Source organism: Anopheles gambiae, chromosome 3 (assembly GCF_943734735.2).
Source record: "Anopheles gambiae chromosome 3, idAnoGambNW_F1_1, whole genome shotgun sequence".
Classification (NCBI taxonomy): domain Eukaryota; kingdom Metazoa; phylum Arthropoda; class Insecta; order Diptera; family Culicidae; genus Anopheles; species Anopheles gambiae.
The window spans coordinates 49025131-49048663 of record NC_064602.1 but is presented as its reverse complement, the minus strand read 5'-3'; the positions used below and the strand labels follow the sequence as shown (position 1 = coordinate 49048663).

At 42.6% G+C, this 23533-nt stretch overlaps 3 protein-coding genes across 8 annotated transcripts; all 3 read left to right on the top strand.

The window, feature by feature from the left end:
• The first annotated feature begins 466 nt into the window (after positions 1-466).
• Positions 467-2979, top strand: LOC133393223 (uncharacterized protein K02A2.6-like). The gene has a single exon (XM_061657052.1). It carries the CDS (start codon positions 778-780, stop codon positions 2707-2709), a length of 1932 nt encoding a protein of 643 aa, XP_061513036.1. The 5' UTR covers positions 467-777; the 3' UTR covers positions 2710-2979.
• Positions 2980-6081: 3102 nt separating this feature from the next.
• Positions 6082-7570, top strand: LOC1269076 (replication termination factor 2). 2 transcript variants are annotated; one of them, XM_061657051.1, is made up of 3 exons: positions 6082-6398; positions 6489-6860; positions 6933-7570. In XM_061657051.1, exons 1-3 carry the CDS (start codon positions 6330-6332, stop codon positions 7479-7481), a joined length of 990 nt encoding a protein of 329 aa, XP_061513035.1. In that variant the 5' UTR covers positions 6082-6329; the 3' UTR covers positions 7482-7570. The 2 variants fall into 2 exon arrangements, with proteins under 2 accessions (XP_061513035.1, XP_061513034.1); XM_061657050.1 differs by having other exon boundaries at positions 6184-6398; positions 6489-7570.
• A 633-nt stretch (positions 7571-8203) lies between these two features.
• LOC1279595 (adenylyl cyclase-associated protein 2) lies at positions 8204-23484 on the top strand. 5 transcript variants are annotated; one of them, XM_061657045.1, is made up of 10 exons: positions 11850-12018; positions 13871-14976; positions 15557-16676; positions 17418-17599; positions 20437-21025; positions 21131-21326; positions 21405-21762; positions 21874-22259; positions 22330-22476; positions 22557-23484. In XM_061657045.1, exons 2-10 carry the CDS (start codon positions 13980-13982, stop codon positions 22638-22640), a joined length of 4059 nt encoding a protein of 1352 aa, XP_061513029.1. In that variant the 5' UTR covers positions 11850-12018; positions 13871-13979; the 3' UTR covers positions 22641-23484. The 5 variants fall into 5 exon arrangements, with proteins under 5 accessions (XP_061513031.1, XP_061513029.1, XP_061513032.1 ...); XM_061657048.1 differs by lacking the exons at positions 13871-14976; positions 15557-16676 and having other exon boundaries at positions 11855-12018; XM_061657047.1 differs by lacking the exons at positions 11850-12018; positions 13871-14976; positions 15557-16676; positions 17418-17599 and adding an exon at positions 8204-8297.
• The last annotated feature ends 49 nt before the right edge of the window (positions 23485-23533 follow it).

Below are 23533 nucleotides of genomic sequence, written 5' to 3'. Positions count from 1 at the left end.
GACGGTTTTCAGACGCTAGAGCTGTCAACAACCACGTGCAGCTAAAGGGCGCAGCCATCGCGATCCTTCCCAGGACCGAGGTCGGGACGACGACCTCGGGGTGACCGTTGACATACACTTCACTGCAGGCCATCCGCGGTAAGAGGTGCGAGCGCGAGCATTAGGGACTAGCGGGCGTATAGGTCTTTTGTATGTAAAGTTTTATTGCGTTGTACATTGTTATTGTAATATAGTGTTTTAAGTACTTTTTATCCTGGTGTTCGGATTGTTTATTTACGTGTTAAAGAACATAAAAGTGGCGACGAGAAGTATTTTCCTCATCAGTGTGTAGAACCTGCGTTGTAAAAAAAAAAGAAAAAAAACTGCTCCTTCTCTAACTGAAAAAAAACGCGCAGTGCAGTGAAATTGTTTAATAATTAAAAAAAAAACCTATTCAGTGAGTGTAAAAAAAAAAAAAAAAAAAAAGTTAAAGTTATAACCAATTTGCCAGCACCATCAGATGTCAGTGAAGTAAGGTCATTCCTCGGAGCAATCAATTATTATGGGCGCTTTATTCCAAATCTACGAAATTTGCGGTACCCACTGGATGCACTAAAAGAAGGGAGAGAATTTGCGTGGACTGCAGAATGCCAGAAAGTTTTTGAAAAATTCAAGTCAGTATTGTCTTCAAACCTATTATTAACCCACTATGATCCGCGACTTGAGATAGTGGTATCAGCTGATGCGTCTTCCGTTGGTCTGGGAGCAACTCTAAGTCACAAATTTTCTGATGGCAGTATGAAGGTTGTACAACATGCATCACGATCTCTTACAAAAGCCGAGCAAAGATACAGTCAAATCGACCGGGAAGGGCTAGCTATCATTTTCGCAGTGACCAAATTTCATAAGATGATATTTGGTCGGCATTTCCGTCTTCAGACAGATCACAGGCCTCTGCTAAGAATATTTGGAAACAAGAAAGGTATTCCTGTTTACACTGCAAACAGGTTACAGCGTTTTGCCCTTACGCTTTTAATGTACGATTTTGAAATCGAATATGTAACCACGGAGAAATTTGGAAATGCCGACATCCTATCAAGATTGATAAGCGAGCACAGCAAGCCAGATGAAGACTATATAATCGCCAATTTGGAGCTAGAGAAGGATGTAAAATCAGTAGTCATCAGCAACATCTCATCCCTACCAATCAATTTTACGGAAGTAGCCAAACAAACGGGAAAAGATTCAATTTTATCAAAGGTACTACATTTTACACAAAACGGTTGGCCACATAATACTATTTATACAGGAGAATTAGCAAGTTTTTATGCAAGAAGGGAAGCGTTATCAGCAGTGGATGAGTGTTTATTATTTGGCGAGAGAGTCATAATTCCAAACAGCCTTCAGGAACGATGCCTAGGACAGTTCCATCGTGGCCATCCTGGCATTCAAAGAATGAAATCGTTAGCTCGTAGCTACGTATATTGGCCATCCATCGATAAAGACATAAGCGAATGCGTAGCCTCTTGTGAGAGGTGTCAAGCTGTTTCAAAGTCACCTGCTCATTCAACTCCTATTCCTTGGCCTAAACTTTCATCACCATGGCAGCGTGTGCATATCGATTACGCTGGCCCTCTGGAAGGGGACTATTTTTTAATTGTCGTGGATGCATACTCAAAATGGCCAGAGATTGTAAAAACATCAAGCATTACGGCATCGGCGACTATAGCAATTCTACGAGGAATATTTTCACGTTTTGGAAATCCAGTCACGCTTGTAAGTGACAATGGCACGCAGTTTACTAGCGAGATTTTTGCTGATTTTTGCGCTCACAATGGCATAGAACATCTGAGAACAGCACCATTTCATCCTCAGTCAAATGGCCAGGCTGAGAGGTTTGTAGACACGTTCAAGAGATCGATGAAAAAGATTAGTGCAGAAGATACATCACTTCCGGAGGCATTGGACATATTTTTACAAACCTATCGATCGACTCCAAATCCGTCCACAGAAGAAAAGAAATCACCAGCTGAGCTCATGTTAGGTCGTAAAATGCGAACAACTTTGGATCTGCTTCGTCCTACCTTAAATCCATTTAAACACAGTGTACCTGAGAAGGTGAGAGAGTTGTCCTGCGGAGATTTAGTGTACGTCAAGACATACAGCAGAAACATTTGGAAATGGGAGCCAGCAGTCATAACCGGAAGATGTGGCAACGTTATGTATGAAGTTGTAACCGGTGATCAACGTACACTTCGAAGGCATGTAAATCAAATGCGTAGGCGTAACGGAAATCGTCATCAGCAGAGCCGCTCTTCGAAACCCTTAGCTCTGGATGTATTTCTGGATTCATGGAATGTAATGCACGAGCCACCACCGTTGCTTGACGATCAGTGCACTCCATCACCTGTTCAGGCGCCACCGTTATCGTTATCATTGGCTCCAACAACGTCTCTTCCATCACCGAGTTGTTTGTCACCATCGTCATCGTCGACTCCACCATCGTCTACAATACCGCCTGAGTCTGCTATCACATCGTCTGCGTCCTCGCCATCGTCATCGTCCAATTCGGGTTCAGTCTACACTTCCTGTTCACCTACATCACCTGAAGAGTCTCCAACAGATGAACTAGATGACCACAAGGAAGAAGAACAGCTGGTACAAGTACCACGTAGGTCTTCTAGAAATATAAGACCCTCACGTTGGTTGGACCAGTACCAGCTATATTAACAGGGGGAGATGTTGTGGACGGAATCAAAGTTGCGCAACATTGTGCTCTGGGCCGCTCGCTACGTGCGACGGTTTTCAGACGCTAGAGCTGTCAACAACCACGTGCAGCTAAAGGGCGCAGCCATCGCGATCCTTCCGAGGACCGAGGTCGGGACGACGACCTCGGGGTGACCGTTGACATACACTTCACTGCAGGCCATCCGCGATAAGAGGTGCGAGCGCGAGCATTAGGGACTAGCGGGCGTATAGGTCTTTTGTATGTAAAGTTTTATTGCGTTGTACATTGTTATTGTAATATAGTGTTTTAAGTACTTTTTATCCTGGTGTTCGGATTGTTTATTTACGTGTTAAAGAACATAAAAGTTTCAATGAACACATTTCACGTTGTGGTTTTCGTCAATGCTTGGAAGATAGCTGTCTATATATACGAGAAAGCAAACTTGGTCCTGTCTACGTGTTGTTGTATGTTGACGACGTGCTTATCATTGCAAAGAACCTTCAGGAAATCAAAACCGTGAAACAAATGTTAATCAATCAATTCAAAATGCAAGATCTAGATGAGGCTAAAATGTTCTTAGGCCTGTGCATTGAAAGAGAGCCAATGAATGGAATCATGAAACTGAGTCAGCAGAAATGCATCAATGCTGTATTGAAGCGTTTCGGAATGGAAGAGTGTAACCCAATATCTACTCTAATGGAACCGAACCTACAGCTGAAAAAGTCAGAAATCGATCAAAACCTAAACAAGCCGTACCGGGAGATGATCGGCTGTCTCACTTATTTGACAATAACTTCTCGTCCTGACATAAGTGCTGCGGTTTCTTACTTCAGTCAGTTCCAGAGTAATCCCGGGGAAGAACATTGGAAACATGCCAAAAGGATTCTTCGCTACTTGAAGGGCACAATTGACTATGGGCTAATTTACAAGAAAAGCGATCCTACATGTCCTCAAATAATTGGATTTGCAGATGCGAATTGGGCAACAGATGTGATGGATAGGCGTTCCACCTCAGGTTGCTTAATTAAAGTCTATGGGGCAACTACTGCTTGGAGCACTAAAAAGCAGCGGACGGTAGCATTGTCATCAACTGAAGCAGAATGTTCAGCTCTATCCGACTGCATCTGTGAGGTACTGTGGACATGCAAACTATTCGAGGAGCTGAGCCTTCGAGATAATCTACCTGTAGAAGTCTTCGAAGACAATCAGTCTGCTATAGCTATAGCAAATTTGAATGGTTCGTCGAAAAGGCTCAAGCACACTGAAATCAAATTGCACTTTATCAAGCAGTGTGTCCATGAAGAAAGAGTGAAGCTGTGCTACATCCCAACCACTGATCAACCAGCAGACATTTTAACAAAGGGACTTCCTCAGGTATCGTTTGTCAAACATCGAGCCGTCTTGGGAGTTGAACCGTTACAGGGTTTCCCACGATTTATTGGTTGGTTCCCATCAATTTTTGGTGGGTTCCCATGTTTGTTTGGTGCGTTCCCACGATTTTTTGGTCGTTTCCCAGAATTTTTTGGTGCAATTGTATTGATATCCAATCGGAAAATACCAATAAATTATGGGAACAAACCAAAAATCTATGGGATACGACCAAAAAATCGTGGGAACGCACCAAAAAATCATGGGAACTGACCAATAAATCGTGGGAAACCCTGTATATGTTTGAGGAGGGGTGTTAATGGACAAACATAGAACGACGTAGTTGTACACCGAAGAACCCTGCACAACAAATGACACCATACACCAATATGTCAATCTGACAGAATATATTTCTCTTTGCTTTTGTTAACTGAACCGAACGCACGTGTATTTACTTTGCTCCGCATATCACATTTTCCTTTCGCTCTGCTTTTAGTTTTTGCACTCACACAATTACACATGTGTGAATGTGTGCGTTCACTTTCAGCCTGCACGCTCAGTTTGGTTTTCTCCTAGCGGCATGGTGGTATCGGTGTCTCGCTCGCACTAGTGCAGCTTGTTCGGGAAGAAACGGAAAGGAAGGGGTATGAGGAAAATACAATGAAACAGCGCGAGCGAGCGTTCCCCAAGCGCCACAGATTAAGCTTAAACGACTGGAAAATTGAATATCCATAGAAAAAAAATGAAAGCTCCACAGCTTCATTGGTTTGATCAATAGATGGCGTATTACAACTCATCATTATATTGCTATCCTTTTCTTGCAATGTGTTTCGACAAGTTTCATCTTATCATGACCTATATAGCCTTCTAACTTTCTGAGCAAAAATCTATATGAATGGTCGTGTGGTCAGATACGTGGGTATCAACACCAACGACCATTACTCTAATCTCACTTGCTTTTCAGTGCTGGTGATTTCCGTTGGAGTTTAGTATTTAAACAATCGTATCGCCGTTCTAGTTCTAGCGATGCATAACTTCAATGCGAAACCATACAACAGTACAGAGGAAATGTGAAAGCTCTCCTCCAAGCGATGAAGCTCAACTGGTTGGGGTATCCCACCAACAGAGAGCGCCACCAGCTTTTCGCTATTTTTAGAATGCATGAGTCGTTTGCCGTCTGCTAAACGAAGTCTTTCTATATTCCGTTTAGGTAGAGAACTTGAGTCGTTTAGAAGCCGTTTAGTGGTCGTTTAGTGGATTTGTGGCACTTGGGATATGCTTTAACTGCCGACAGCGAGATTCTAATTCAAATTTAAATGACTTTCTTTGACGAGAAATTTTCGGAATCCACGCAACTGACATTTTCTACTTATTATTAAATTTAACGGAACATTAAATTTTAACGGATAAAAAGTGCCAGGCAAACAGACGTGCATCAGCGCGTAAAGTAACAAATGTGGTTAACAATCCTTAAAATAGCATCCCAAGCGCCACAGATTAAGCTTAAACGACTGAAAAATCAAATATCTGTGATTTTCGGTAGGATAAATGAAAAATCGGTAGTTTTAGGGGGCTCATCTGTGAATCGGTAGGCATATCAAAAATCGGTAGGATTACAGATAAATCGGCATTTCTGGTCACTCTGCCTATAGTGCCGCCAGAACTAAAAACTGAATAAGGTAAAATGTTGGAATGTTATACGGACGTCACACGAGGCGTAAACTCAAAAAGTTTACGCTTGATTTGTATGGGAGAGCGTAAACTTCCTGTCAAAAGATTTCAGGGTTGTATGGCTGAAATCCAGTTTACGCCAAAGTTTACGCTTCGTGTGACGTCCGTATTAGGCCGAAAATACACGGACCGGAATTTCGCGGCCGCGGAATTCCGCCTGCTGTCAAACCCCTGTACAAAGTGTCAACAGCAACTTTCCCGAACTGTCATATCCATACATTTTTCAGCAAGCGGAATTCCGCGGCCGCGAAATTCCGGTCCGTGTATTTTCGGCCTTAAATTATTTGTGTGGTTCAGTAATACATTTTTCAAATTCTTTATTTATATTGCTTTATGGTTAGCTGTTTAATTTCTATATTAGGTACTGGATCTTCGATAGGTACAAAAATTGCTACCTGGGAAAAGAAGAACAGTTTGACGTTTTAGGTGAAAACAAAACATAAGTAAACAAAACGCTCTCCCGTGTCCAGCGTATAATCGATTCATTTTTTAACTTTATACAAAACAAGCTTAGTTTTCCAACATGGGATGCGATGGTGGAACTATTCCTCGCCGTGACGAGTTGGTGCGACTAAAGAAAAAGCCAGAACAGGTTAGTGGTTGGGGCACTCACTTCCCGCGAGATGTGCACCATCGATCTTGAAATCATCTAATCAGTGGCCATGGTGTTTTGGTTTTGCAGAAAGATAAAGACGCAGAAAGGCAATTCCGATGGAAGCACTGTGCATTGACTCAACAACGGCTCCAGCAACCGATCGTAATGTGTGGGCTGGGTAGACTCTATGCCAAGCAAAATGTTATTGAAGCATTGCTCGACAAGGAGAAAATGACCGATGCCTGTGCTCACATTAAATCGATGAAGGATATCAAGAACCTGAATTTAACATCCAACCCAGCCTATGATGAAACGAAGGACGACAAAAGCTCCCCATACATCTGCGCACTGATTGGGCTGGAAATGAGTGGACAGTTTCGTTTCGTTGCGCTATGGACCTGTGGGTGCGTTTTTTCAGAAAGAGCTCTCAAGGAAGTCAAGGACAGGGTATGCTCGGTCGTAAGTATCCACGCTAAAGATCGTTCCTCCGAACGATTCGCTAACACTAAGAACATTTTTGCTACATTTCAGTGCCAAACACCGTACACCGATGACGATATTGTAATTCTCAATGGAACGGAGGATGAAATTGAGCAGATGCGAGTTAAAATGGAAGCCCGGAATGCTCGTGCAAAGGCAGAAAAGAAGGCAAAGTTGGATAAAAAATCCAAGACAAAAGCAGCTTCGGCCACCATTACTTCTGGGGAAGCATCCGAGCCAGTTGCTACACCGCCAGAACAATCATCAGCTGCAGCCGCAACAGCATCAGCCAGTACTATTGCTGTTTCGGACTCAGCTGATGGTAAAGGATCGAGCACGGTAGATAAGAAAGCTCTGCCATCAATGGCAAGGGCGAATGGAGAAGGCAGCAGCAAAGCAAAGCCGATCGTTCTGAACAAGCGTGCTCTAATAAGTGACAAGATCGGAGAGGATCCGGTATTTAAGAAATCCAAAGACGACTACAGTGTCGCGAAGGATCCAAAAGCCTCTGCTGTATACAAATCTTTATTTACATCTCACGAAAGTGAAAAAGATCAAAAGCGTGCTCACTGGGTCACATACAATCCGTTCTACAATTAAATAACAAGTAATAAGTATTTGCACTGGAATGTCTAGATAATTAACTTTTTTTTCTATACTTTGGCAAAATAAAAACGATTTAGTTGTAATTGTTGAATGATTCCAGTCTTTTGAATGATGAATTTAACTTGAGATTATGTTTTTTTAATGAAATCCATTAAATATGCATTTACTGAAAAGTATTCCCTTGGCAAATATGAAGTGTTAATTTAATTTTAATGCACAAAATAAAATAAAAAGTAACGCTGCTTGGCAACATTTCGATTATCCGTGCTCTAGCGTTACAAGCACGGACTACACAGAGCTAATGTGTATCTTAATTCAGGTTAGCTCATATATAACAATCAAGAAAACGAAAGCAGTTCAATTTTCCCTAAACAGATTCACTCCATATGAAGTGATTTAAGGTAAAAATTCAAAAATCGTTAAATATGTTTTAGCTTTGTGTATCCTAATTTTTCATTATAATCGTTATTTAATAACACTTTCCAAAAACTTTTCCATTTCGATGGATGTCAGTGCAACGTGTCAGCGATTGTCAAGAATGCTGACTGTGAGCCAACCTTCTCTCTGTACATTTTACACAAAAGAGAGTCGCTGGAGTTTCGAACCGAAGGAAAGAATACAAGCAGAAGTGTTCAGTGCAAACAGTTAACAAGCAAATTAAACGATTCCTATCTCCTGCATTTGTGGTAAGCATTAGTATCTAGCTCTGTTTACGGGTCACGGAAAAGTCTACGGATGTGCCTTCCGCATAGCAAGTACGAATGCGCAAACATTCGGCGAGGGTGTGTAGCTACAGGCCATTGCCCCTTGGCAAGGGTTTTTTGTTTTGACGGCCGGTTACAGTTTTTTTTTCATCTGTGGTTGCCTGCCTAATCTAACTTGCCAACAATACGACACCCTTACCCCAAACGAGAACATGGTGGAAATAGGCTTCCGAGATGAGTAATGATCTTCACAACCTGTCTGCGTTCGCTCGCTGCGGATGAGCAATCATGAGCTTTAATACCCTGCACCACCCTCCCCCTGGATGACTCACAAAGACCAGGAATCAAACGGTCGATTCGTCATTGCATTGAATGGGCTGGGAGGCTAGCAGGAATAGAATAATTACTGCAAGTGATACGTTACCCAATAGGTGTGTCGAAAAGTGCTGATTCAACCCCTATACGTGATTGGGTGCGATACGATGGGACCTGAATCGTTTGAAATGGTATGGAGGATAATCTGCAGGTGGTGCTTTTTCAGCAGTATCGTGCTATGAATACATCACATCACCCACTGTAGATGTGTGCGTGAGAAGCAGAAGCGTTGCGTGTGCAATAGATACCGGCCTACTGTAATCATTCCCTAGGATGCAGGGTGTGTGTTTGTTATCTGTATCGGTTTGAGGGTAGAGTTCGATGAATTGATTGCAAAAGCACTCTGGTGTCGAGCGCGATGTTTCTATACCCCTAAAATAGATCCCTGTGAGATGTTAAAAGTACAAAACAAACGAAAAAAGGGAAGAAATCGCACACGGCACACTAAATTTATTTCGGTTGGATTGAGTCACCCACCCCGTCGTAGATCATTTTTTCAATGCGAGCTGTGGTTCGTTTTTAATTGGAGACACGATCTTTGAAATCCGCTATGAAGATCGTCACTCGGCAACTTTCTCCACACCCACTCTAATAGGGCTGTATTCCAAGGGCTTCTGTGTGAAATATGAAACACCTACAGAGGAGAGTATAAGGGACCGTCATCATCATGCCAATCATGTATTACACCACACACTACATCAACCGCAATTTACGTGTGTGAGGGGCCTAAGATAAGGTCCAAAACTTTATCCCTCTGGTATGTGTCGGTTTGGCATTGGTGATCGCTGGTGGCCCCCTTTTCTATATAAGTGCATGTGTGCGAGAGTGGTTGAAATGAGCTTCCTTATAAGGAGATGATCATATCGTATGCGTTTCATCGACGATAAATAGCAGCCTTATGGCTAAATGCCGCATTGGCGCCATTTGTATTTGAGATGAGATGAGATTTTGTAATTTAAACTCTAAAAAATACATAAATTTAAAAAAACATTGTACAGTTTTTAGTGTAAATGTAAAGACACACGTTATCGACAGTCGGTTTCGCTTTCGCTGTATATTCTCGTACTACGCAACGCCCTTACGTTGAATGATGTTGAATTCAACAGTGGCAACATGCAGCGGATGAGTGTGTGTGGTTAGACCTCGAACGATTCTTGTTTCCATCCAGTTCCGGTCGACGACGGTTGTGTGCGTACGTGTAAATCGTCTTGGGGGAAACCAGACAGCAAAGGGAGCAGATACGGTTCTGACTGAATAACGATATCAGTTTTCCTCTGGTAATAATAATTGTTTGCGTTGGGTTGGATCGTAGTATTTATTTCGTGGGTTTGGCGCGTGTGTGTGTGTGTGTTTGGAGAGAACACATATTCACACAAATATATAAGTAATACCTTTTAAAAGAGATCCAACAATATAATGTTGTGTTGTGCGGTCTTGTAGCTATTTATTCCACAAACATTTCCCTTCAAACGGGTTTTAAATGGATAAATTAATCTGCAACCGCAGTACATTGAATTCTGCCTCTTTTATATAATATTTCTAAGTAATTTTTGAGCGTTTTTTCGGAATAAAAAAGAGTGATATTGCTACGAAGTGGTAGCGAGAAAATGAAAGTTTATTGCTTAGATTTATTGATACAGCTGTTTTATTCACCAAAACCAAAAGTTAATTAAATGGCCCCAACGGGCATACATCAATTGCTAGCGAATAAATCTTTCTCTAATTTATTCTCTTACCTTTTCCTTTTTTAATAGACAATCCCGACGATTTCTTGCTAACGATCCTGAAATAAAAATCAGGGCATAATACAACAATAAACGTTAAAGATTGGAAATTGGCTTCATTAATTATACATTCCAATCAATAACATTTCACGACGATCGATCACTTTGATTGAAACATTTATGAATTAAAAAAAAATCGTTATTTTTCTGTTATTCAACAGACTTTCGTTAAAAATAGACTATATTTACAATTCTGTTGTGATTTTTAGTTTATGTTATAGTTTCTTCACTCATGGCTCAAGTCATGTATACCGTTTCCCCCATACATGGGATAATCGACTATCTCACCCGCTATCCCGGCACATGACGGGTGGCATTGCCAGGTCTAAAGCAACAATGGATGTAGCACCAAATGAAAAAGTATTCAGTTCGTTGTGAACTCGGTTAATATATCTCCGTTTTTTGTAGAATAATCCTTGTCTTATGGAACTGTGTCTCGATCCTGATATGTGTTTATATGTATTATTTATAACCGAGAGTAACATATCAGGATATATAGTAAAAAGGATTAAAAAGCCTTTGTGTTTTGTAATTCATTTTAATTTATTTTTTGATAATTGAAGTAATATTTAATTACTCCCATTGGAATGCCAACAGCCGCTTTTCCACTCACACTTTTCACTTTCGCACCACCTTGGAGGTGTTATTGTCCTTAGCCTAGGTGTCATCAACACTTTCTCTTCCATACTGTTATAATCACTGGAGCACGCAGGAGAGTTTGGCGAGGTAATCAAGATGAAAACGTGAAGCTTATGGGCTTATAGCTCAGAGGAACAAATACAAATACCATCGTACGAAATCGTACGGAGACTGCGCTGTGGATCGTTTCACCTTCCACCCGAGAGCTTGATATCGTCGCTCGCGGTATTTACGTTGTACCGAACTGAGCTGTTCGAAAATAGTTTTGAAGGAATGCAAAACATAATCAGCAAAAAAGCTTAGGAACAAAAACCTTACAAATATTCTTATCCATGATGTATCTGTTATATGATTTGATTTTACATTGATATCCACTACTCGTTTGTACTACGATTGAAGAACAATGAATGAATTGTCACAATCATCATCGAAATAAGAGCGAACTGACTGGAAGAAAGAATACGCGAGAGAGGAAAATTCGCAGCATCCGGGGGCGGCATGTCTTGTAGCATTGACACGGGCGGTCACTGCTGCAGCACGTGTGTGCAGAACAGTATGGAAACCCAGGAGAACAAAACAAGAGCGGAATTGCGGTTCGTTACTGCTCTCTGAAAACGTATGTAGCCAGGGGAAAGATCGTGTTGCACATATCGTTTGGAGAAAAACATTCAGCAAAATGGGGAAATACGGACGAGATTATTGTGGGCAAACTGTTCGGTAGCCATTCGGACCGTTCGGGCCGCTCCCGGAAAAGTTACGTCAACCTCCCCGATGGGTTAGCATCTCCAGCACACCGTGTGCTCCCAAACGAAGCCCAACACGCTTTGCTCTGGGTTGGGTTTCGCAGATTCCAAACCATCAGTAGGCGACGGCTCCAGTCGAGCCTGGTGTTTTGAATCGATCGGTACCGCTTGTGCCACTCTGGTGTGTCGTCCTGGCAGTATTTTTTCGCAAGGCGCGGGACATTATCACTGGTGCTCGGTTTCCTAGTCGTTCGGTAGTGAATTTTGTGCGTGTCCCAGCAGAGCGGTAGATAATTTTATGTGCTTCAAACACACCTTCCCCTTTGTGTCGACGAAACTGACCAGCCAATTCAGTCTTTTTTGTTTGCGTTATCAGAAGAAGCATTTTACGACTTTTACCCACAAGGACGGATGGTGGAGTTACGTACGTTCGTTCTGGCAACTCAATACGATAACCATTCGGATAAACCGAAGGATATACACAGTGGTACAGTGAGTAGGATAATGTGTGTGCCTCGAAAACTGTGCCGCCACACCCGGTTACGTTTAGTGTGTTAGTGTTTTTTCACGGATGGTTTAGCGTTTTGTGTTCGCGTATATGTTCGCTGTGAGTGGCCCTGTGCTCGGTGCAACATCCTTACATCTTGAAATCGTTCTCATTCCACATTTACCTTCAGCATCAATTATGCAGCAGCATACCACTCGGAAGGATGATGAAAGATTTCTTAGTGTGTTCGTAGGACGTTAAAGCTGTTCGTTAATTTTAATGGACGAACTGGATTCAACAGTACTTCGTAGATAATGAAGCAATGCGACGTTAACAAGATTCAACTAGCTCAAGGGTGGAAATGATCACTTTTGAAATGTAGCAAATATATGTGAATTATGTTTTTAAAGTTTGCTTTAACAAGTCACCAGAATATTGCATCGTAAAACCATTCAAAATTAGCCTTAAAAATGTCAGTGTATGTCCCTTTTTTAAGCAGTTTAATCGTTACCATTTTTTATTTGACAAACTCGTTACAAATATTAAACTCTCCCGGGAAGTTTTTGTAACGTTACAACTGCGCGTCGTACAAACGGTGTAGATGCAAGAACAAACAAAATTAGTTAAATATTGACCAATATTATTAAAAATGATGTTACGCCTCTCCTTCTCCATTTCACTCCGCACAAATATAATAACCATTGGCAGATAAAAATGTCCTTGCTTTTCTTCCCATTTTGCCTTAAAGCATTCACATTCTGATGGTGGGTGATGAACCCTCCACAATGTCTCATCGCTCTAAGGATGGTCTTGTTTGTTACAATAGTGTGTGACCTAGTTTTACTTGTTTTGTACAAGCGTTACCTTCTCTTTATTACCCCCCATTAACCCCTTACCGCGGTAAGATTCATGTATCCACCTCCCCTCCCTCTCTGTCTCCCTCTCTCCCACTCTCTCCATCTCTCTCTCTCTCTCTCTCTCTCTCTCTCTCTCTCTCTCTCTCACGCACTCACTCTATACCATATTTAAAAAAAGCATAATCCTTTCTTAATCCTTGTTGTAAGCAATGTTCTGGTACAGTCAATGAAAGGTAACCGCGTAAGGATACGCCAAAAATTGGCAATTAACACCACTAACCTTAACGTCGGGGTGATTAATGTGTGTCGGCTTTGGATGCATCTGATGCTTGCATATAATCAACAAACATACACACACGCTGTCGGCAACGTCCTCGAACACAAAAGAAGCAAACGAGCGAAACGCATTAACGAGCAGGAAAAACTATTTTTAACCCCTCCGGAGAGCAAACACATAACAGATGGAGACTATTGCTCAATGCCATTACGGCCACGATATCATGACCGCCCTTCTTGAATGGGTAGCAGAGTTTTACAAAGCATTTTCTTTCATTGTTTTTAAACAAATGCGTGCGGAAATGTATTAGATTATCGATTAATCTAAGTACAATTAAATATGAGACATATACTATATTTGCTACATTTTAAACCATTTTCCCTGCTTTCAAGTTTGTCGTTGCATTTTTGCATCACATTATTGCACACAGAGGCGGAGTTGCAGGATTGTTAAACACTAATTTACGCAATCCTTAATGTTCGCCATTCCTTCACATATACGTAAAACAATTTTACAGCAACAATAGCAACAGTGTGTTTTTAAAAGATAGTGCTAAGACTAAGGAACAAACGTGTTTTACACACACAAAGCAATACATCGGCTGCGCTGAATTCTAGTGCTTGAAAATGTTTTCCTGTTGCCGTTGTGTGAATCCCAAATCTCCAAAACAGAAAGAAAAATCGGCTAAATTGTCCGACTCGGAAGAGGAGGAGGAGCGGGAGCAGCAGTCGAAGAAGCAGAACGAAACGAATGCGAGTGCCTGTAAAATTTCGGCTGTTGACAACCTCTCACAAGATGATGAGGAAATCAAGATAGAAATAATTGAAAGCTCCGATAATCTACAATCGTATTCGGGGTGCTCGGCAGCGACCACGGCCGTGCTGAATGGTTCCTCGCCAGAGCCGAAGGAAAACGAAAACCATGAGTCCGATACGCAGCGTGCGAATTCGGCACTCTCTTCCCCGGAAGACACCCCCCGTGAACCGTGCACCGTTAACGACGTGATTGAAGAATCCAATCTATCAAATCCTGTTGATAGCAACGAAAAAGCAACGGAAGAGAATAATGCTGCTGATAGTGTGCCAGCCGGTACAGCCGGTTCGGCCTCATCGTCACCAGCTAGCAAAACACTGTCCAATACGGACCGAGGTCAAACGGATCAATCGGGCCCATCATCGGGAGCGGTTACCGAAATTGAGGCTAAACTTCCAACCAACGAGTCCACCGACGCCGATTCGACCGGAGATGCGACCAACACTCCACAGGAAATTCCTACCACCGTTGAGGAGCTGGGTGAACAGCAACAGCAGCAAAAGGATTCACCCCCAGCCGGGGATGTAGATCCGGCTCATAAACAGGATGCAACACCGCCGTGTCACTCGCCAGAGGAAGGTACACAATCTGCAAATGAAAATCTAACGGTACAAGCACCTAAATCGCCTAATCATGTACCATCGCGACAAAACTCGAACGAGCTGTGCACCACTTCTGCTCCTCCTTCTCCTCCGCACGATGGTGAGGATTTATCGGGTTCTTTAGATGAAAATTCTAGCGTGAAGCAACTGGAGCCAGTTCACCAGCAGGAGCAGCAGCAGCAGCAATCGGAGGAGCAACCGCAAGATGGTAAGGATCAAAGCCTCAGAATAGCTGGAACGGAAAAATGACGCCTAATTTGTGGGCACTTTATTGTACTTGACAGCTCTCGCTTATAAGCTAACCAACACGCTGCTATTAGCAGTCGTTCGTGTTAACGTTGTTCTTTTGGATGTTTGGCTGAGCGCTTTTTTGCGTCAGTGTCGTACTTTCGAGTGCATATTCCTACTCGATTTTTGAAACATTAGGTCGGTTTGTGTCAATTTAAGTTTTTTTTATTCAGAAATTGAAGTTTATAAACAGGTATAATTTAATTTATAACTTTTACCATTAGCATTAGGACAGTATAAAGATACAATTTTATGAGTTTCATGTGCAGTTATGGAATGTTTTAATGAATTCATGTTTTTGTTTGATGTTACGTATATGATTTTATTCAGTATAGTTTATGAATGCTCGATAGAATACATGTTGAAAGAAGTCGTATTCATGTTCAGAACAGAACAGCATTATCACCTCTAGCAAAGAGCTAGTAACGTATATACTTTACAATTGTATTTTATGTAAAACAATGATCGATCGTATTATTAACTGTGTGCCTTTTTATTAGATGAAATTGGAACACGAGCTTTAATCGAAGAGCGATCAGTTCAGAACGAGACGGTTACGTCAGACGCACCAGAAGAAAAACAATTACAACCGGAAGAGAAAATCATCCAAGATCGTACAAATAATTCATCAAACGCCTCTTCGCTAATCAATGAATCTGACACTGCCAATGTCCCGAAAATTGAACCGTTTACCGAATCATTACGACCATCTCCACCATCAACTTCCGAAGAAATAGTTGAGCTTGATGATGAGAAGCAAACTGTATCATGCGTAGCATCTAAGATAGAACGCCTTAAAAGTGAGCCAAGCAATAGCGAAGAAACAATTGAGGAGACAATCGACGTGAAACGTTTCTTACCACGCCAGTACGATGATAGCAAGAGTGATGACGATAATAATCCCCTCAGTAGCTCTAGTGATGAAGGCAACGATGGAGCTGTAATTATTCCTGCTCCAACCGATGACAATGCACCGGAAATTATCAGTAACGCGGACAATCGGCGAGAAAGTCCGCCTGTCGTGGAAGATAAACCCACCAAACCTTCGGAGGAAGATGTAGGAGGTGCAGAATCAGTGACGCCGTCACCTCCAGACGAGCTGATAGAACCCGTTGGTTCGCCGGAGAACGAAGGCGAAGATGATTGCGAAGAGACGACAAATGTGGTCAGCAACAACAATGATCAGGTTTCAAAAAATTCCAGCGAAGAGCGCGAATCAAACAACGACGACACATCGACACTGTCGGAATCGGTCCCTAACACGGCCACCAACGGTGGCAGTCCTTCCGGTATCGAAGGCGACAACAGCAGCAGCCGCAAGGAGTCGGTCAACAGCGACGACACTACGATACGAACGCAGGTTTCGTTTCGCGAGAGTTGCCTCTCGCGGCGATCGTCCTCGAAGTCATCGATTAAAAAGAAGGTAGCCTATAACGATAGCACGGAGGTGATTCCGCCGCCCGAATATCCACCACCGGAAGATGATGATTCCGTGTTTTCGGACTCGGTGCCACCGAAATTACCGCGCGGTGATATGTGCACGCCGTACGCCACCAAGCGAGGCTCACTGCCGGGCATGATAGCCCTTCCGGACTGGTTTGCCGAGGATCGATTGATGATGTTGGTATTCTGTTTTGTCAATTAGAGAAATTTTATTGGTCGCTCATATATACATATATTCTCGTTTCGTTTGGTTGATAATGTTTAAAAACACACCGCTTTCGTATGTGTGGTTTTGTTAAGTTCACTCCTGATTTTAATGCGTTCGATTATGTAGCGTAATCGAATGTATTCCTTCGTTGTTTATGTTTCGTGACAAAAGTGCAAATCTAGCAGAAATGTAGTTGATTCCATTTATTGATTTGAAGAATAATTTTTCAAACATAAGCTGCATGATACGAATCTTGAAAGTAAATAAAAAAATAACCATCATCATCATCACCATCACGATCCATCCACATCATCTATGTCATCATCATTGCCTTGATGTCCATTCATGCAACAACATCTTTCCATTTAGTTTAGAACCATTTAGAAATTAGACAATGTACACCGCTAATCTCGTAATTTGCAAAATCGTCCCATCTTTCTCATTCGTTTAATCGACAATACTATAAATACGTTCTAAATAGAATTTTTCCTAAACTATTTACAAGAATTCGCTTGAATGTGCTAGTTAGTGCTACTCTGTTGAACTATCGCTTCTAAGCCAATTGCGCGGAATGAAAGATCATCCCGCCCCAAAAGTCCCTCATTCTCAATTCACTCCCATTGCAACAAGTTACTTGGCGTCGTTTTCGTTTAAATTTGCTAAATCTTCTACCTGTTTTTTCTCGTGCCCTCTCGATTGGCTGTACGTAGGGAGGAGGGTGGCATTATGGAGCCACCCACTACGCCCATAGGACGCGATGAGCTGGCATTACGCAGGCATCGGTTTTTCTCGGAACTGCTCAATGCTGCCCATGCTGCCGTGGAGCATCGTGTGCGTTTTGATCCGCTGGGACCAGAAGTTGCCAAGGTTCCGACGGAGGAGGAATCGGAGGGTATTACACAACAACTAAACGATATTATGCTTTTTGTTTGCTAAGTGTTATCATGTTACATTACTTACCGTTATTTCTTAGTTTATGTTGTTCCCGTTGTTTCTACCGGTGGGTGTAACCCATACACATTCACACACATTTTCTCTATTTGATAGGGCAGCAATTATGTTGTAATTTCATTTCTTCTTTTTTTCATAAACCGTCGCCACGTAGCTGTAATTGGCCCAAAACCAATCAGCTATTATGTTAATACGTTTACTAACATGTGGGAGACCATATTGCAGGGTTTTTGTTTAGATAGTACTATCAAATAATCACCCAGTGTGGTGGTAGCGGATACTCTAATCTGTTTCGCAACGATTAGCTACAGTTAGTAATTCTTTTTCGTCTTGTTTATTGATGAGCAGTAGTTCTTTGTTCGTCGAAAAAAAAACACAAATTACATTAGTATCATGCGAAAAAACAAAAGTAATGATTCAAGATTGAACACACAATTCGTCTTCATACAGTTGAACTGTCTTATCGGAAACTCGCGATGCATGACTCATGTGCTGGTAACCATGAATCAAATCGTTGTTTCGCTTTTGCTTTCGAATGCTTCATCCCGTCGTGCTACACTGAAGTCTGTAAAGGCAAAGGCCAATAAAATTCACATTGAGTGCCTTCCGTGAACAAGTGCCAATTGATGAGATGAAAGGAACGCCTTGTGTTTCAATAAATTAAACTTCATTGTTCTCAAGAAAGTAATACCTTTAAAATCTTTAAAGTAGCTGAAAACTATCCATCATGAGAGCTGCAGCATAAATATATGTATGTAGGTTAATGTTTCAGCTACCCCAAAAGAAGATGCATGAATGGTACTATTTTCACAAACTCTTCAGCAGGGGAAGCTGCATAGCTTCGTACTGAAAATAGCATTTTTTGCTAAACATTTTTTAAGTTCTCTACTTTGGACGTGAGTTTTTAACAAATCATTGAGCATTCTTCCTACATTTGTGTGTCACATTCTTGCAAGATTATGAATGATTTGTTGGAAAAGTATTATTCAAATAGTACATAATATCCAACACATTTTCCGTTGAACCGCCGCCCCAGAAAACCCACTGAGTTTGGCGGAATTGCCAACGCAGGCCGCTTAGGTGCGATGGGGTGTTTGTACTATCTATTCTCTCGCTTAGCTTACACATGTGCCCGATAAGCGCACTGCTCCCATCTCACTCGGTAGTTCTACATAATCTAAAATACCATCCATACGCAAACAGTAGAGAACGTTCGCGCCCCATCCATCCATCCATGGGGGTCCCTCCTTAGCTGTGAGCAGTCGCAAACGGCGTCGGGTTGCGCGATGACACCGTCCGGAAAACGTCCGAGGTTGCGTTCGTGAAGCGTTGTGGTGTGTGTTTTAATAGCGTTTTAAATTTAGTCCACATTTTGCATCCATTCCAACAGCACCACCACCACCACCAACCAAGCCAGGCACACGACCCAGCTACGCGCTTCTAACACACAAATAAACACGGTTTATAATAATAACGATCGCAGCGTGCCACGATCTCCAAATATTTTTTTTCCAAAGGAAATGTGTGCCGCCTCGCACACTACACACTGAGAGGTTCGTTTCGTGAGGAAGCGTGCCGTTCTTGCCCACGTTTGGTGGCCGGGCAGCAAAGAAGGAAAAACTGTGTTTGCGTCACATTGTGTACGTGATGCTGCTGCAGCCGTATGTGCGTGAATCAGATCCAAACAAACTTTTGGAAAACAGTTTAACCCACTGGGTTGTGTTGTGTTCGTGCGCGTTTGTGTTTTGTGGTGTTGTGTGAAGACGACAGGGAAGGAAGTTTTCTTCTTTGGTCGTTCCCCCGCATTAGAATTCGCGAGCTTCTAATCGGTTCGACGCGCACCGCACACCGTTTTCCTCACAGAGTGGTGTAGTTGTTGTATGTGGTGGTGTGGTGCTGTGCTGTGGTTCGGTGGTGTTGAATGGGGCAAACTTTGAGCGCCTGTTTTGGGCGTACTCTGATCATACATGATGTGAAAACGTGCTCCAATCCAGGTAACGTTCTCAATGCGCGTTTGTCTGTTAGTTAGTTAGTTAGTTAGTTTGTTGTTGTTATGGGACTTCCGTGCATACTATTCCGTCCGGTTGGTTTCAGCAGGTTACAACAAAAACTGTATGGTTGTGATAAGTGATAAGGTGCCGGGTGACGTAACGTTGGATTTCAAGTTGTACGATCGGCCAATTTATAGTTCTTTTTTTCGTCAAAATTGAGAGCTCAGACGATAATCACGAAGAAGGCAATATGATGTTACTTGACCTACAATTTCAAGGGCCAAATTAATTGTGAGATCAAGGCCATTCTAAAATTAGATTTTGGATGCCAAAGTGTGTTGATGAAAATAAGAGGGAAGATACAAGTTAGAACCCCCTACGCACACTTCAAAGTTTATAGGATTATAGTGTTTCTTAAATAAATCATTAGTGTATTTTTGGCTTCCAACCTAATGATGGTTTACCGTATGATGAATTCATTGGGGAATTTATACTTTGTCCATCGGGTGTAACAGTTTTTCCAATGCTACAGTGATCGTGCTATGCATTTGGTACCTGAAGAAAGGACGTTCTCTGTGGGTGTATCCGTTGGTGGATGGGTTTAAATATAATTTATAAAGCAATTGAATTTCTAAACTCTTGCGAACTAATTCCAATGCCATCTCATTAATCCCTCTTGTGTTATTATATTTGTTTTACTATTCCTTCTAGTTCTTTGGTTTTGTTTTTCGCGCGTAGTTGGCACATTTTATTAAAATAGTGTTTCTCTGTACATCCCTTCGTTTAGATTGTGACCCCGACCTCAAACCTTCGTCAGCCCGTGAGCTAGAGTGCTTGATCGATCGTCTGGAGCGTATTGTCGATCGGCTTGAACGTACCGTATCTGCGCGTGAGTTGGAAGAAACGAGACGCATACTGAAAGACGCGTGTGCTGTTGGCAAGGCGGTCATTCGTTCCAACACCACGGTAGAGGACACTGATCCGAGCGCTGACGATTTACCGACGGTTCTGCCCTCGACCCCACCACCGTCGGCCTCGTATTTGCATCAGAAAGTAGACAGTTTGGAAAGCACCTTGTTTCCCGCGTTGACCGATCAACCGCAAAAGGGCCGCCAGCATAATACAACCACTGTAATACAATCTAAACCATCTGCTTTATTAAACCATACTAATCCATTGACCATCCAAGAGCAAGGCACCGCAGTATTGTCATTATCCTCCTCGCAGCACGGCACCGTAGGAGGGACAACGAGCAAGATGAGTATTAACGCTTACGAGGATATTATGCTCGGCTCATTCGCCAACTTTATTGCACTTTCGAGCAAAATCGGAGGCGACGTAGCCACCCAAGCGCAATTCGTGAAAGAAGCTTTCGAGTAAGTAACAATTGCTCCCAGGGAAGAAGGACGAAAGGTCACGGTAGTAGCGTGTGTGCGTTATGTTAATGGCTCGTATTTTGTTTTCGCTTATCCCGTATCCAGTGCTCAGTTTGCGTTCCTGAAGGTGGCATCCGCCTCGAGTGCACCATCGAATACGGATTTACAGAATTTGCTGAAACCTACCTCGGATAAGATTTCGACTATCCAAAGCTATCGCGAAAAGAATCGAACCTCCCCGTTCTTTAACCATCTGTCCGCGATTAGCGAAAGTATTCCGGCGCTCGGATGGGTCTGTGTGGTAGGTTTCAGCGCATTCGTCATGATTTCAGTGTCGCGGTTTAACACATCCAATGCCATGCTCTCGCTTCAATTCTAGGCCCCCACACCAGGGCCGTACGTGAAGGAGATGAACGATGCCGGTCAGTTCTACACTAACCGTGTCCTTAAAGATTGGAAAGAGAAGGACAGCACCCACGTGGAGTGGGCTCGCGCCTGGATTCAAACGCTGACCGAACTGCAGCAATACATCAAGCAGCACCACACGACTGGCCTGGTATGGTCCGGAAAGGACAAACCAACGGTTGGTGGTGCCTCGGTCCCACCTCCACCACCGCCCGGTGGTTTGCCGCCCCCACCGCCGATGATGCCATTAGGCGATCTGTCGGCGGACGGCTCTGGAGACGATCGGAGCGCTCTGTTTGCTCAGATCAATCAGGGTGCTGATATTACGAAGGGTAAATAGGAAAACAACAACACACGGAACCTTTTGTGTCTGTTGTGCACCGTTGTTCCAATGAGTTTGAATTCTCTCAACCAGAAGATATTTATTCATTTTACGTTTGCAGGCTTGAAGAAGGTAACGGCCGACATGCAAACGCACAAAAACCCTTCCCTCCGCTCGGGTCCGGCCCCGTACAAGGCACCGGCCGGTGTGACCAACGGTACAAAATCGGTAGCCCCACCCGCCGCAGCAGCTGTCGTCAAACCGCCGACCTTCACGCGCGACGGCAAGAAATGGCTGATCGAGTATCAGAAAAACAACCCCGACCTTGTGGTGGAGAATGCCGAGATGAACAACGTGGTGTACATGTTCCGCTGCGAAGGTTCGACCCTGCAGATCAAGGGCAAAATCAACAGCGTCGTGATGGATTCGTGCAAGAAGTGTTCCCTTGTGTTTGATTCGCTCGTGGCGTCGGCTGAATTCGTCAACTGCCAGAGCGTCCAGATGCAGGTCGGTGGAAGGTTTGCGGGGGTTTTGTTTGATTCGAATAATCCCAGCCCATGTTTGTTGCCATTCTCAGGTCCTCGGTAAAGTACCAACGATTTCCATTGACAAGACTGATGGCTGTCAGATGTACCTTTCGGCGGATTCGCTTGCCGTCGAGATCGTCAGCTCTAAATCGTCCGAAATGAACGTGATGATTCCGAAGGGCAGTAGCGGAGATTATGTAAGTATCGTTTTATTGTTGTTACAATCTGGAAGAAACAAAACCCGGAACTAATCATTTCTTGCATTGCATTTTCACAGACCGAGCAACCGATTCCGGAACAATTCAAAACCATTGTTAAGGGCAGTTCTCTAAACACTACTTGCGTTGAAAGCCTTGGTTAAAAGGGATCACAACCAACCAAGCACATACACACGCAACTCCGTTCTACAACCGTCAGTGTGAGTGTGTGTGTGTGTGGTTCGTTTTTTTTTTGCTGTGAGGTTTTGTGCGTGTACTTTGTTTTATTGCAAATGTAACGATACTTTTCCGAGTTCTATTTTCATAAAGCTGGAAAAGCAGATAAGAGCAAAATTGTAATCGTAAACAGTATCATCTAGAAATTACGTCAAACAACAAGAGCGAGCAAAAAGAGTGTAGTATCCCAATATCTAAAACCATAATTTTTAATCATACAGTAATAGTAGTAAGTTCGTGGATGGAGCATTTTATATATCGACAGCAGGAAACTGAACATGAAAATGGCACTGGAACCTTAAAAAAACACACACACATCTTCATCTAATTCAGCCCATCGAACGTACCAAGCACCAAGTTTGTGCGACCCCAAGGATCGTGTAGTTGACCTCACATCTTTTGCAAATGCTTTCGATCAAAGAGATTTCTTGTATTAAAGCGTGTGTGATGTGTTTCTTTTATGTTTGTTTCCTTTTCACTTCAATCACCTTCATTAAAAAGGGGCTTCCCGTGGTTTTTATCGTACGCTTTTAAACATTCGATAGAACAAAACATATTATTACCCTTTCCTTGATTACAAACAGAAAATGGAAGACGCATTTCAGCAATTGATGAAAAGAAAACGAATCGACACTTTTTACAGCATCAATCACGGTAATCTGACCAATCGATATACACAATTCATTCGTGGAAATATGTCCATCGTTCAATAAAGTTATTGGAACCCAGCAAAGTCAACCTAAATAAAGATATGTAGCTATTCAAAGCTAATGCGAAGGGTTAATGCACTAAAATTTAAGCAAATCCGAAAAGCAAATCT